This window comes from Pholis gunnellus (genome assembly GCF_910591455.1).
Source record: "Pholis gunnellus genome assembly, chromosome: 9".
NCBI classification, from domain to species: domain Eukaryota; kingdom Metazoa; phylum Chordata; class Actinopteri; order Perciformes; family Pholidae; genus Pholis; species Pholis gunnellus.
In genome coordinates this window covers 22,012,943-22,027,616 of record NC_136535.1, presented here as the reverse complement: position 1 = coordinate 22,027,616, position 14,674 = coordinate 22,012,943, and the positions used below count along the sequence as shown (strand labels likewise).

General features: G+C 39.5%; 2 protein-coding genes across 2 annotated transcripts; one reads left to right on the top strand and one right to left on the bottom strand.

Moving 5' to 3' along the window:
* Window positions 1-1,955: 1,955 nt before the first annotated feature.
* Window positions 1,956-5,046, bottom strand: LOC306701319 (uncharacterized protein; the record flags this gene model as incomplete). The annotated part of the gene is made up of 11 exons (XM_079166599.1): window positions 1,956-2,246; window positions 2,337-2,384; window positions 2,493-2,555; window positions 2,634-2,681; window positions 2,782-2,964; window positions 3,122-3,148; window positions 3,281-3,337; window positions 3,761-3,820; window positions 3,935-4,036; window positions 4,231-4,578; window positions 4,986-5,046. 11 exons carry the CDS (start codon window positions 5,044-5,046, stop codon window positions 2,188-2,190), a joined length of 1,056 nt encoding a protein of 351 aa, XP_079022725.1. The 3' UTR covers window positions 1,956-2,187.
* Window positions 5,047-7,386: 2,340 nt separating this feature from the next.
* Window positions 7,387-14,674, top strand: LOC306701255 (P2X purinoceptor 5-like). Its single transcript, XM_079166513.1, has 12 exons — window positions 7,387-7,561; window positions 8,108-8,258; window positions 8,793-8,864; window positions 11,124-11,199; window positions 11,415-11,511; window positions 11,925-12,005; window positions 12,122-12,263; window positions 12,469-12,605; window positions 12,763-12,856; window positions 13,103-13,168; window positions 13,251-13,359; window positions 13,574-14,674. Exons 1-11 carry the CDS (start codon window positions 7,425-7,427, stop codon window positions 13,335-13,337), a joined length of 1,140 nt encoding a protein of 379 aa, XP_079022639.1. The 5' UTR covers window positions 7,387-7,424; the 3' UTR covers window positions 13,338-13,359; window positions 13,574-14,674.

Below are 14,674 nucleotides of genomic sequence, written 5' to 3'. Positions count from 1 at the left end.
TTAACAAGCAGGTTCCATCTCTGTGGGTCATGCGGGTTTTCCGTCGGTGTCGCCCAGCAGTCCTCCAATAGCAGCACCAAATCCTTGTCCTCGTGTTTAGGAGCAAACACCTCCACATGCACAGGCTGGCCAAGCTCGGTGACTGTTTGAGGGGCTCGAGAGGAATAGAAAGACCTGTAATTGGAGTCTGTAGTTGAAAGATTAAAAAATTAAAATAAATAAATGAGGGCTTCACTATGCTCCAAGTTTGAAACTGGTCCTTCAATGGTAAAACTATTAATTCATTTTCAAGCCATGTATTGACACATTTTGATGGTACTTTCTATCGATTAACACATTTATGACATAATTAATGAATGGACAATACAAGTAAAAATCAAGCAAAAACTTGACTAACATGACCTTTGGCAAACCTCATTTGAGTCCTCAGTATTCCCTCACTCTTCAGTGTTGACGGGTACTCTGACTGTTCTCCCCGAACCTTGATGCCCAGCCGAGTAATTTTGGCCAGTGCAAAGCTACAATGCACAGTTCGACTACAAAATAAAAAAGAGGCAATTTAAATGAGTGTTCTTACATTGTCAAAGCAGGAGAAGTGGAACATTTTGATTTCTTACTGGAAAGGAGTGTCACGAAATATAAAGTCTTTCTGTGGCTGTTGCTTCACCTCAATGTTGACCCAGTAGTTTATAATCCCGTCTGCTATCTGCAAGACACAACCAAACCCGTTATAATACCTCCTGACCTGCCTAAAAGATGGGCGGGAGGTAATGTCTTTGCATTTACCACAGACTGAGTGCCACAATCAGTGAAGGGAAAGCTGAAAGTGACAGCATCCTTGGATCTTTTTGGGGGTTTACAGTTGTGGTTTTGGCTGGAAGGGATCCAGACTGCATCCAGGTTCAGAGGTGGGATCGTGGAATTCTGAGGGATGGTAATGTTGAACCCATCCTTGTTGCAGAACTCATGCGTTGAAATTTGTGGATCATTATTTTTGTTCACCTCTGAAGAAAACACACTGCGTTTCAGAATTTAGTTTGTTTTTAATTCTCAATGTCATGAGATTTATTTGTAGTAGAATTAATACCCTTCATTTTCCTCTCACAGATGAGAGGTATTGACTTGACAATTTCAACTGCTCCCCAGTCTGCAAGTGCCATGATGACAACAGTCAGATTTGTCATATATTTCTATTGAACAAAATGATTAGAATATGAAAATAAAGATTTGTATAAATCTGCATTAAATAAATAAACAGACAAGCACACAGCTTACTTCTCTTCTCACAAAACATCCATGGGAAGCAACTGTTAACACAATAAAGGCGTCACTTTCTCCAAGGAAGTAGAGGCACCGTTTTGCTACAGCGACGGCTTGGTAATATCCGCCGTGTTCATCTGTGTGTAAATTTGGACACATACAAGAGCAGAGTTAATGCTCCAAAGCCACGCGTCATCGTTGGTTTCATGTATGTTTGGTGTCTGACTTACCTTGAACATAAATGGTGAGAGGAAGATCAGCAAATTGCCCCTTTGATATGTAAACAGACATGAACCCATCGTGGCAGATTGACGTACCACTATTCGTAGTGTCAGAAACTGTTGCTTGGAACGGTTTTGAAGCAGCATTCGCTTCACGTTTTAAAAAAAGCAGCGATAACGAAACGCACGTCACCAAAATGAAGTCTGTTCTGTGGGCCTTCATCTTTGGATACTGAGACTCTGTCACAGGTGGAGCAGCTGCTTCTCATTTGGCTTAATTGGCACGACTCTCAACTGAAGAATTCTCAGTGACTGTTGCTCCACAGTTTGAGGGTCCTGTGTTTAAAATCAGCTGCTTTCTGTGAACCTGAGACTCTAAACTGTCTGCAGATGTGAGTGCAGTTTGGTTAAAAAACAAACAAACAAAGGGCTTATTATTCAAACTGAGAGCATGAAAGCATTTTATATGGTCAAAAAGTGCTTCTCACATGCATAATATCACCAATGGCTTACACAGGTTTGTCTCATTCAACACATGCACAGACTGCTTCTTGTACAGGAAATACAATATAATTATACAGCAAACAAATACAACAAGACATGTATCAAGTTTAATATGTCAAATGAATAATCAATGGTTTTAATTGGAAAGTATGATGGTACTGAAAAAACTATCTCAACATCTGTTTAAACTCTCCTTCGTTCTCTACAGGTGGTTGAGCTGGTCCGTGCTCCTGTTGTAAATCGGGTTTTTGAGCTCGACATCTGACATGGAAACAACGAAGAAGTAGGAAAGCGGTTGAGCCACAGTTTTATTTCATCTCCAACATGCCCACAGAGGAAGTCAGCACTCACTTTCCTTGGTCTTCTTCTTCTTCTTCCTAATACCTTCTGCTGCTGCTGCTGCAAAAAAGAAATCAGTGAACAATGTAACAATAAGCTATTTATTCTCACGCACAGATAAATCATTCTGACAGATGACACAAGATAAATCAAATAAAGTCTAAATACCTTTGTGATGATTCTCCGCCTGAGTTGACATGGCTTGTTGCCTGCTGAGTTCACCTTGGTTAACTGTGTAATCAAATAAATATAAGTGAAAGTCCCGACAGCACTGAAATGATGCAACATGATAAAAGATGCATATTTTACCGTAATAATGCCGACTCCGACTTGCTTGCCGTAATCTGCTGAATAGTTCTGGAGAGGTGAGACTGAGTTACTCCAGTTTGTCGTGACAAGATGATAAAAGGGTCACCAACAATAGAAACTGCAGTGATTTTACTGAATAATTAAGCACCTCTATGAAATCCCTGTTTTGTTCTCTGACTTTCCGTCCTCTCAAACTGGTTCAAGTTTGGATAAATCCCACTGGTGCTCTGAGTGGGTTGAGTCCTGTCTGGATCGGGCAGACCTCCTACTGGAATGCAATAAGTTCTGGGGAGGTCATGCTGCTTGCTGGATGGGTCTTGGTCGTCATTTTCTGATATTTAAAAGAAAAAGGTTTAGAAAACATTGACTATTAGACAATCGTGATGTTTCAGTTGGGATATCAGAGGCATTGCATTTCTAATAAGGTGGCTCAATAGATGACATGGAAAGAACGGGTAAAAGAAAGAAGAAGAGCAGTGTGAACACACCATAAACAAGATTATCGTTGCCCCCTCCTGTAGGAAAAGGAAACACGTTGTGTACAGTGACAGGTTTCATGTCAAGAAAACACATCAGAAATATCACTTGTCCTCATTGACTTGTGCATCATATATATACTGTGTGTGTGTGTGTGTGTGTGTTGTTACCGCTCTGCTGTTGATGTGCTGGCACTCTGCCTGTATCCTCAGGTGGAGCACTGGCGCCTGCAGTGGGACAGTATATGAAGCAACTTGAAGGAATAGTTGGATATTTTGGGAAACATTCTTGTTTGCTTTCTTGCCACGAGTTCGATGAGAATAGATAGGCCTAACTCTAAAGGTCTTCTTGACAAGAAAGTGAATTAACGGGTTTCACAAAACTACATATTCTTTTGAAGGAAAGATGTGCATTGCTGTATATCTGTCTCTATTGTGTACATTTCCATTGTCCGGTGCATGGTACATCTTTTTAAATAACTTAGCAGATGCAACTCTTCATAACAAGTTTCCTTTCATTCTGCCTTAACTGGCTGTAATCAACCCTACTGTACCGTTATTCCTGTGCTTTAATGTAAATGTAACCGTGTACTGAGCAAAACTCTACAGATGGATCGAACGTAAATGTTAAATCATAAAATTATTGCTCACCGTCAGTGCCTGCACCTTCAGGGTTGTTTGTATTGTCCTTTGTTCTGTTATAACAGCACACTGAAATAAAAAGAGCTTTTAAATAACCAACCAATCCATCCATCAAATGAGCTCACAAACCACTTCCTCTACCATCTGTGTGGACTGAGGGTGCCAGACTGGGCAGGTACTCACATATGCACATCGTGCAGCAGTAGCCCCCGATGCACAGCAGGATTAAAGCAGCCACGCCAACACAGATGTAAATCAGTAGCATCATGTCTCCGCTCTGAGTGCCTGCACGGTAAGTTGTGGTTTTTACAAAGGTGCATTTCACAGGAAACTCTTGCTCATTTACTTGTCCCCTCTCATGCGTTTGGCCTACGAGGTTTGTGACCATGGAAAGGAAGGAGGCCGCATGTTTCTGCAGAGGCTGCTGCTCAGTGTTGAGGAAGCATTAACTGAACACTTTCAAACAGAAATCATCTCACCTGTCTCAGCAACCAACTCCACTTGAAGACAGTCGTGTCCCTGCTTACAGCGATAACACCCCTGGTCAGAGTTTTGAAGCTCATCGATGCGGATGGAGAAGTTCCCCTCTGAGCCCTGGTTTGGAAAGGCTTTCACCCGACCATACCTGTGGTCCAGGAACTTAATATGACCCTTAGATGTGAGATGGACCAGGTCCAGCCCAGGAGTGTGGACCCACAACACCCACTTGAGGCTACTTGTTGTAAAGTTGCATGGGAGGAGCACAGAGGAGCCAAGTGGACGGCTGAGTGTGTGCGTCTCACAAGCATCTGAATATGACTCACAAGAGTTTACATAGTCTGGCTCTTCTTAACGGGAAGAGACAAACACAAGAACAAGATTCGAGTTTAGTTTGGAAACCTATGATCTGCCCACAGATTCTTATAAATTAGCCCTATATTATTAGATACATTTATTAACTACACGTTTTAATGGGGGGGGGGGGAGACATCTTCAGTATAGTTTATATATCGTTAAGCATATTTAAATATAATGCTAACATTACAGTCCACTAGAGTAAAAATAAATTGTCTTGTCAACATATTTGCCAAGCGTTTAGAACAAAAAATCAAAATTCTACGCACCAGATTTCAAAGATGAAATAATGTAAATGGAGTGAACAAACAGTTGATATAGCAAACGAGGTGAAGTTGTATTCATGGAACGTCTTTATATTAATAATATTTTCATTCTCTAATATCACAAAAGGACTTACCATTTGAAGACACGCAAATAAAGCACAGGGCTAAAAGGACAATCCACCTGTAAGCGTTCATTGTCAGCATCTGGTCTGGTGAACAATAATGTGCCAAAGCTGTGTGCTAACACCTCCGAGCATCATGGGAGAAAACCACAAGACCATCACCGTTCATTTAGCAATATACGGAAGTGCTTTGATGTCTTTCAGTTTCACATGAACAACAGTCGACATTTTTAACACGTTTATTGTTTTCAAACTGTAAGCTGGTTATGTCAAACATAAAATTTAAATACAATAAATATTTATATTTTATGAACCTGTAGATCATCGTAAAAAAAAAAGGCCTGAAATAACTTTCTCCTCCAGACCACTTCCTGTTGATGCTTCTTGAGAAAGGGGCCTTGTGCTGAAACATGTACAAGTGGATGGAAATGTTCATCACCGAGGCTAATTAAAGCACAATAAGCCCATTTATTACACATACATTTTATGTTTGCCTAACATAAAATCTGAGTCATTTTTTCACTGCTACATTAAAATGAGGTCAACCTGACCTGAATACAACTTTTACGTTTAAGTTGTGGTTTTTACAAAGGTGCATTTCACAGGAAACTAGCTCATTGACTTGTCCCCTCTCATGCGTTTGGCCTACGAGGTTTGTGACCATGGAAAGGAAGGAGGCCGCATGTTTCTGCAGAGGCTGCTGCTCAGTGTTGAGGAAGCATTAACTGAGTTTTCAAAGTCCAGCTCTTCTTAACCGGAAGAGACAAACACAAGAACAAGATTTGATGTTCAAATATTTACTGAACATATTCAAAACTGTTGTCTAAACATCTTTAAATGACAATGAATGGACTAAATGTGATCTTATTACAGACATTGATTTAAAACATATACAACATTAAAACTGGAAACAAATACAAATAACTTAATTAATAAACAATGTGTTTTGAAGGTAGGAAATAATGAATATAACATGTGCGGTATGTACAACATTAAATATAGACCTAGGATATTTAAATATTTTGCACAGCTTTCAGTATGTGAATTCAAATATGATAGCACATCACCTCAACGATAATTTCACAAAAGGACTTACTCAGCATTCATTGTCAGCATCCCTGCACTGTGAACCCTTCTAGTTTAGGACAAAACCGCAAGACCATCACTGGGCAATTCCGCTACCCATCCCTAGCTTTATTTAATGTAAAAAGGTGAAAGGCTCTCGATAGAGGCAGTGTTCGTAAGTATTTGTCTGTTCTGGGCTGCTGTAGAAACATGGTGGACTCCATGGATGAGGACCTGCTCCTATGTAGGTAGAAATGGCATTTTCTAAGATAAGAAATTCACAACATAAATATTGATGTGAAAATGATTTACTATTATTTTATTTATGTTTAACAGTCAATTAGTCTTGTTAAGACTAAACTTGGTAAGTAAACGGTTGTGTTATCCAGCCTTGGATAAAAGTGAATTTTATTCTTCACAAATATTTCACTTTTTAATAATGCATAAGGTCTGCAAACGTTAATCTTCTGAGGACCCCTGCACTCCGTCAGGTGTGCCGGGTTCTTGTTTGTCTTGCAGGATCTGGGTTACCAGCATCATGAGCCCACACACACACACACACACACACACACACACACACACACACACACACACACACACACACACACACACACACACACACACACACACACACACACACGTAGGTTCTTAAATGTATAGATATGCTGCTAATCTATCGCCACCTAGTGGCCAGATAGCATGGTCACTCAGACATATCTATGTCACACAAATGTGGTTGCAAAAGCACAAAGTATTCAGGAGATTCATATTTTGTTATGTAAGCCCCCACCACAGTATTTGAATACACTCTGAGGGAAATGTGGTGACGATTGCTCCAACTTTGTGGGAGAAACAGCAAAAAAAAAGATGGAAAAAGTAACATGGAAATAAATCGATCAAGAAGCAAATGGGTGTGGCTTATTTAAATATATTCATCTGGACTTGAGGAGTCCAATAATTATTATTTTTTTGTTTCCAAGATTTACGGTTATGATTTAAAACCGCAAAGTAATCGTGTCAAAACATCGCATTTGAAGTTTTTCACAAACACAGACCACACCAGTGGGATGATTCATTTATATGTTTTATTTCTTCAAATAAGTAACGGCTTGCAAAACCCAGGGAGCCAAGACTCAGGGTGCAGGGTGAGGGTGCTGGTGTTGTCTCCATTGAATACTGTGGTTCTTGTGCCTGAAAGAGAGGGAGACACGGAGAGAGGGAGAAAGTCCGCTAACTTATTCTGATGCACATGTTAATTTAAAGGCCTGCCCACAGTGAGGGGCTGGACCGAAACTTTGGCTGTGTGTGTGTGTGTGTGTGTGTGGTTCAGTGTACCACTCATCACAATTATGCACTGACATCCAACTGTCCGCAGACAGCTGCAGGATGTCCGGGAGCTTCTTCAAAGGACGCTTCTTCTCCTTATTCGACTACAAAACAGAAAAATACATTGTCGCCAAAAATAAGAAAGTTGGAGTTTTGTACAGACTTATTCAGTTATCCATCATCGGTTACATCATCGGGTAAGTCGGTGAACTACTGCCGCGGCTTTTGCAGTTTTACTAGCCTGGTAGCCATACCTTATTAATACACTCACAATTGTCACACAACGTTTTTCTCATTTTCAATACTCTTATAGCTTGTTCAGTGTCCTGTAGCCAAAAACCATAAATAAAAAAGCTGTAGTTAGCCTAAGCTAGTAAGTGAATTTGACTCATTTTGTCACAAGTGCTTATTTATAAGAACAAAAGCATCAGGCATCAAATACAGTCAATGTAACAAAAATACAGCACATCTGTAATGTAATACAGTTTAGTCCTAGACTCAAAAGTATAATATCAAACGGCTATTTTTAACTCCAGGATACCATGATCATAGTGATACCACAAAAATATAAAACATACTGTTAAGTACAAACTGATAGCCTGTTCTTATTGCTGAATACTAAAAAGACAAAACACAATCAGTATGCTTCTTGATTTTCAACAGCAACAATAAGACAATAAAAAGGACACGCTAATGTTTTAAACACATCTTTCAGCCGTTACATGTTTCCTTTTCACCCACAGGTGGGTTTTCGTAAGCAAGAAGGGCTACCAGGAGACGGAGGAGGCCATCCAGAGCTCTATCATAACGAAGCTGAAGGGAGTCTCAGTGACCAACACCACTGAGTCCGGTCTGCTGGTGTGGGGACCCGAGGACTACGTCATCCCACCACAGGTTAAAACATTTACTCCACAGCACCAATATGTAGCTATACAAACTGGGTCAAAGATACACAAACCCATGCTTGTGGCTAATTTAAGAAATTAACAAACGTTTATTTTTTTTAGCATTTGTTCTTCTTGTATGCTTGAATTTGTGCATCAGTGTAGGCTGACAAAGCATGTGAAGAATGTGTCACTGTTTGGGCAGGAGGACCCAAAATACAGAGTTAAAGGAGTAGTTTGACATTTTGGCAAATGTTCGCTCTCTTGCCGAGAGTTGGATGAGAGGAGACACAGTTCGGTTTAAATCAACATTTAACAGGTTAATGGAAGGAAGAGCTGGAAACACTTTGACAGCTAACACAGTGTACATAAACGGGTTTTGGGAAAGTTGCAGGTGCAGTTTATACACTGAGAGGGACAGATAGCCTCTGGCAGGAACACAACTGAGGAGAGAGAGATTTAGGGAGAAAGGGAGGCAGCACAGGGGCCGTCATGCTATGATGTCATCATAACGACCAATTCACAGTGTTTTCTCTACATCCAGGGTGAAGCTGTTCTGTTTGTTGTAACCAATTTCTTAGAGACGCCAAACCAGAAGCTGGGATACTGTGCTGAGGTAAGAAGACAGAACGCAGGTCCTTTCAGAAAGCTGTCAAAAAAAAATCATATCTTCGATCACATTTTCTAATCATTATTTTCATATTTGATAACATAACGGCTGTAGTAACGATCAGCTTATTATATGCAATGTGGTTGGGAATTGAACGCATTTTGCATAGTAACACTGTGTTATCAAGTCAAAGTTGTTCACATCATTTTTTATCCTCCCCATTGAGAGGAAAAAAAGTAAATCCATCTAAACAACATAGGCGTCGTTGAGCCGGGGGCTCGCAGCTAACAGTGCTAACAGCGCTAACAGCGCTAACAACCGCTCATATAACAACACACACAGTGATCCTCTGCTCAGGTAGACATTACTCCTCTATATCTTTACATTGACAATAGCTGTTTGCTGCAATATTAATGCTCCAAATGTTAAATACAGCTCCATTAAACAAAGAGAAACCTGAACTAAATGTACAATATCTTCTTCATTTATGATATGAAGAGCTGAATTTTCCTGCAGTGCTTCAATAGGCTACTTGAGGTTTTCAGGTGCATTGTCGTCTCTCAAAAGGCATTTCATGCTGTTGTTGTTTGGCCATGTTTTCACTCATTCTTTCTATTGCGTCTGTGACTATAGTCTCCAGGATACCTTGCATTGAATTTTGAGACAAACATGTTTGTGTCTAACTTTAGGATACCAACTGTTCTGAGTAACAGCTAGCTGGAGGACATGATGTGCCGTGTGTTCACTGTGTTCAAGTAGCTGCTCTGCACGGAGTTTCTAGCTTCTCTGAAACCAAGTTTATTTTAAGGCTCCTTTATTTACTCTCCACCTATTTCAGCTGGCAATGTTTCAATGATACAGGACTGAGGTTAGGGCAGAAATGAAAAACACTCATAACTCACGGAAACTTCTCGACACTTTAATCCCCTATACAATATTTTGTCATTTCAGTGAACTATAGAGCGTTTTACTGTACATCCCTATCTCTATAAATGGTAACTTGAGCCAATCAGCGCCCAGAAACACCATTAATCAGTGCAATCTTTCAAGAAAATGCCAGGATGAAGACAACACTTCTGCATTGCTGTAACCAATGCTCTCCTGGTTATTGATGGCTCTTATGGTGGCACAGCCAATTACAGCCAGGAGAGCACTGGTCTGCATTTTCTTCACAGCGCTTAGTCATAACAAAATACCTTTTAAACTTTTAACAAAGGCTGACATCTCCCCCTCCTTTCTGCGAGTGTGTGTGTGTGTGTGTGTGCCAATTATCATTTCTCTCTGCTATATCTTTAGCTTTCCAGAGGGATCCTGGTATGTAAACTCAGCCTCTCTTGGTCTCCTGCATCAGCCAAGAAGAATAGCAAGCCTGTTCAAGCACAACACAGCCATAAAAACCCTGCTCTTGTATACATTTGGACTGGCACTAGTTGCAGTGTCCCTGCGTCTGAAAGGCTGCCACACTTGAGTGTGAACTGTCATTTATCATGTTCCAGCCACGCACAGTCAAGTCTCACTTAAACAAGAGCTTTTAAGAATAATCTGTTCTTTAAATGACACAGACATGCGTCCATAAACTCCCTAAACTTTATTTTACCTTTATCAGGAAGCATCCGTGGAGAATCTAAATACTGGATATGTTTTAGTCTCTTATGAGTTTACACCAATTTATTTTCCAAAAAACAATATATGTGAAATTTTAATATGAATTCCAAATAAAAAGATTATGAAAAATTACAAGCTAGTAAGTAAAATGTATGACACACTAAATCAATACTATGAAATACTGAGTCAAAACTAGTAGCTTTAGTCCAAAAATCTTAATACTAAATCAAAATTATGAGCCAGTAAATCATAAGTACGAGGTACTTTATCAATTACCAATTCCAAAATAAAAGCTTCATGGAGCTAAAATTGGGAAGTAGTTAGTCAAAATAAGATGACATTAAGTCAAAATTATGAGATAGTAAATTATGTAAAGATCACAAGATACTTAAGATGAAAACTATCTCATTATTTTTGCCTTTGTGTCTCATAATTTTGACTTAGTAAGACAGAATGTAACCTTACTGCAAGTATTCTATTTCTATTATCCCTAACTGTTCATGCATTTTCTCTTCTCTATAGTGTGCCTAATGCAACAGATCTGAAGATTACAATGCATCATTTGCTTCCTTAATTAATTCATATGGTCCGTCTGTGACCTGTGACGTTGTTTTCTGTCTGGTTAAATATTTCTTGAACCTCTGCCCTTTTTATCCTAAGAGCCTTAAAGTGCTGGATGGTCACTGTCGAGATGACGATGACTGTGAACAGGGGAAGATGGTGGCAGCTGGTAACGGTAAGAAAGAAACACCACCGATTTAAAATCGCCATTAAGTTGGTCGGCTCAGGGCCATTCTGAAATATGATGTGGGTCTTAGTTCAACCTCTGTCGTGGTGTTTTTCAAACAAATACAAATGAATGCAACACATATGGTAGAAAGTAGTGGATAAGATCCGGATAAGGACTGTTCTGGGTGGTAATGTTACTTATTCTGCTGTTTTTTTCTGAAGGAATTAGGAGAGGTAGATGCTTGAGAAAAGATGAAAACTCTACTGGTACCTGTGAAATCTACGGCTGGTGTCCCATTGAAAAAAAATTCAAACCACAGTAAGGAGCAATGCAGTCACACACGACCAGTATTCATTAAATGTTTTGACCTATAGGCCCTCTAGTGAAGCCCTTTGAAAGGCATTTTTCGTGCGTTTTCCTACGAAAGTCTAGCAACACGTGTCAATTCCCGCTGGTAACATACGTACAGACTTTTCAAAATAAACTGTCGTCTTCATAGGAAACTACTTGGTTAGGTTTAGGAAAATATTGTGAAATTCTTAATTAGGTTAAGGCAACAAAACTACTTAGTTAAGTTTGGGGAAAGATCTTGAAATGTTATGTTGAGGCAACAAAACTACTTAGTTACCAAAGAGCAGATACTCAGCGACTTAACCCGGCCTTATATCTACATTGCATCTGTTTAAGAGGGAACTATGTGTTGCACATAATAACATTTTCTTTCTTTACAGAGGCCCTCTGCTGACAAACGCTGAAAACTTCACCATCTACATCAAGAATTTCATCAATTTTCCGAAATTCACATTTTCAAAGTATGTCCACTTCTTCTGTGTTCAACATGAATCTCTCCATGTACTGCTTGGTAAACTAGAAACAGTGAGCAATGCACACTCATATACATTCTGGATGTGCGTTTCTTTACTCTGAGGTCCAACGTTTTTGAAACGACTGACGACTCTTATTTGAGGAAATGCCGATTCGACGAGGAGCTCCACCCCTACTGCCCCATCTTTCGGCTGGGTGACATCACCAGGCGTGCTGGATACAACTTCCAGGACATGGCCACATTTGTAAGTATTGTTGTTTGTCAGAACAACAGAAGAAGCAACAGCCCAGAAACCCCTCGTGTATAATTAATTACTGATTATTGAGTGAGTATATATGTGTTGAAGGAGACCATTAGTGTCCATTGGCCCCGAATGCACCATTATTATGATTGATTGACATGGTTTCGAAGCCACATATGATCTCATTTGTGTTGTTGTTGTTTTGCAGGGTGCCTCCATTGGCATTATGATAGAGTGGTACTGTGACCTCGACAAAGGCTACTCTCACTGCCATCCACAGTACCGCTTCACTCGTCTGGACATCAGCGTCTCCAAACAGACCATCGCAACAGGGTTTAACTTCAGGTGAGATCGTCTCGGTCTACGTTGCAACACAAATATTTCTAGTTTTCTCCAACAATCTGATTTTATTTATTTTGATTTCAAAGGACAAAAGTATCCCAATGTTTAAATTGTGTCTTGTATATTCGTTTACTCATTCCTCCATCTTTCCTCCCACCAGACACACTCGGTATTTTAAAAATGCTGCTGGCGAGAGCTATCGATCTCTATTCAAAGTCTATGGTATCCGATTCAACATCATGGTGCACGGAGAGGTAAACACCATTTTAAAAGAGTGAATGCACGAAATAATGTCTTCTCTGCCTCAGCATTATGATGTGATATGATTTAAGCGACCGATGCAACACATCAGCACATTAGCAGATAGTAAAAATCTAAATTAAATCACCTTCAATGACATTTTTAATAAAAGACAGATGTAACCTTTAATTGTAAGCTTTTTCAATGATTTTGTGATTAGTTATAAACTAAAAATGTTTTATTTCTGCTGTTATTTATAGGCCGGGAAGTTCAGCATCATCCCAACACTCATAAACGTTGGTTCAGGGCTGGCTTTGATGGGCGCCGTAAGTACCATTAATAACAATGTGTTTAATAAATGCTTTTAAAATAACTGCACAGTTCACTGAACATAACTTCATTTAACAGGGAGCTTTCTTCTGTGACATGGTCCTTCTCTACCTAATGAAGAAGGGCGACTCCTATCGAGAGAGGAAGTTTGAAGGATCCAAGTAAGAAAAGCAGCACACGGGAACAGGTGCAGAGTTTTCTTTGCTCACATGGTAGCAAACTGAAACATTACGCAGGTCCATTCAGCTCTATCCCTCGTTTCATTTCTGTTATGATGAACTGGATAATATACAGTTTACTATATGTAGAATTTTAACAGATCTCTCCACATGTTCTTGGCTAGAGTAATGCTGGTGGTGACACGTGGCTAAAATAAATACGAATCCGTCTCTGTTACACAGAAGTAAGAAATCAACATCTGAAGACGACAGTGTGGAGGACAGAAAAGGAGCCACGGAGCAGGACAATCTGACATCTTAGTCTTTCCACCGCGTGAGGCGACTTTGTAATATGCCCATGTTGGTTATATTGTATATCACCCACTATTATAAAAATGACATACAGTTCTTGGTCAGTTTAAAGATGTTAACGTGCCTTTAGTAAGAACTTTAACTCTAATTAAGAACAATTATGAAGACATGTTCATTCACTTTTATACCAGATTGTGTTTCAGCAACGAAGCCTTAACCAAACAACTATTAATTTATAGTTTAGATATTTTATGTGGATAAATATTGTTGAAACTCAGCACGATATCAAGAATCAAGACATTCAAGAGATGCTTTTAATTCTCATCTTTAAAAACAGTTATTAGCATACTTGGTGCTATTGTGACGTAGTGTGTAAAGTTGGTAATTCTGACTTTCTGATTGGATAAAAGGACAGTTTTGTAGGTCACATTTGATATCCGAGTTATTACAGTGTTTATATAAACTGTATAAATGTAATTTAAACATCACTGTTTAGATCACAGAGGCCTCACACAGTGGCTCCATGTTTATGCTACATATCACTGATGTGGTTCCTCTTCTGAGAGGAAGAGTATTTATGTTTATAGGATGACATGTGCTAGGTATTTTAGCCACACTAGCAGAGTGACTCCAGGGACCAAGTTCATTTTCTAAATGATGCTGTTCGGGGTTGTGGGAGGCATCGACAGATGAAATAAAGCAGAGCGCCCGGACAAAACCCACTCACACACGAGGAGAACATGCAAACTTCACCCAGACAAGTTAGCGCTTCATATTTTACAAGACTTAAAGCGCTCTCCATTTTAATAACTACATTTATTACTGACTGATTTGTTATGTTATGTTGTTAATTCCTTTGAGTTAAAGATACCTCATGAGTGAATCACGCCTTTAGTGCCTCATAACAGTGTTTCTTCAGAGTGGATCACCATTGATGGGATTATTTCAGTCAGTTTACCAACTAAGCTTCTATTTATTAATTGATACAGAAAAACGCTCTGCTTTGCTTGCAAATAAAGATTTCAATGCAAC

Excerpts from the sequence above, each read along its gene's own strand:
- LOC306701255 (XM_079166513.1), top strand. The coding sequence starts at position 7,425 with ATGTCCGGGAGCTTCTTCAAAGGACGCTTCTTCTCCTTATTCGACTAC. Across the intron at positions 8,259-8,792 it reads ACTACGTCATCCCACCACAG|GGTGAAGCTGTTCTGTTTGT; the intron begins GTTAAAACATTT and ends CTCTACATCCAG. Across the intron at positions 12,857-13,102 it reads ACATCATGGTGCACGGAGAG|GCCGGGAAGTTCAGCATCAT; the intron begins GTAAACACCATT and ends TGTTATTTATAG.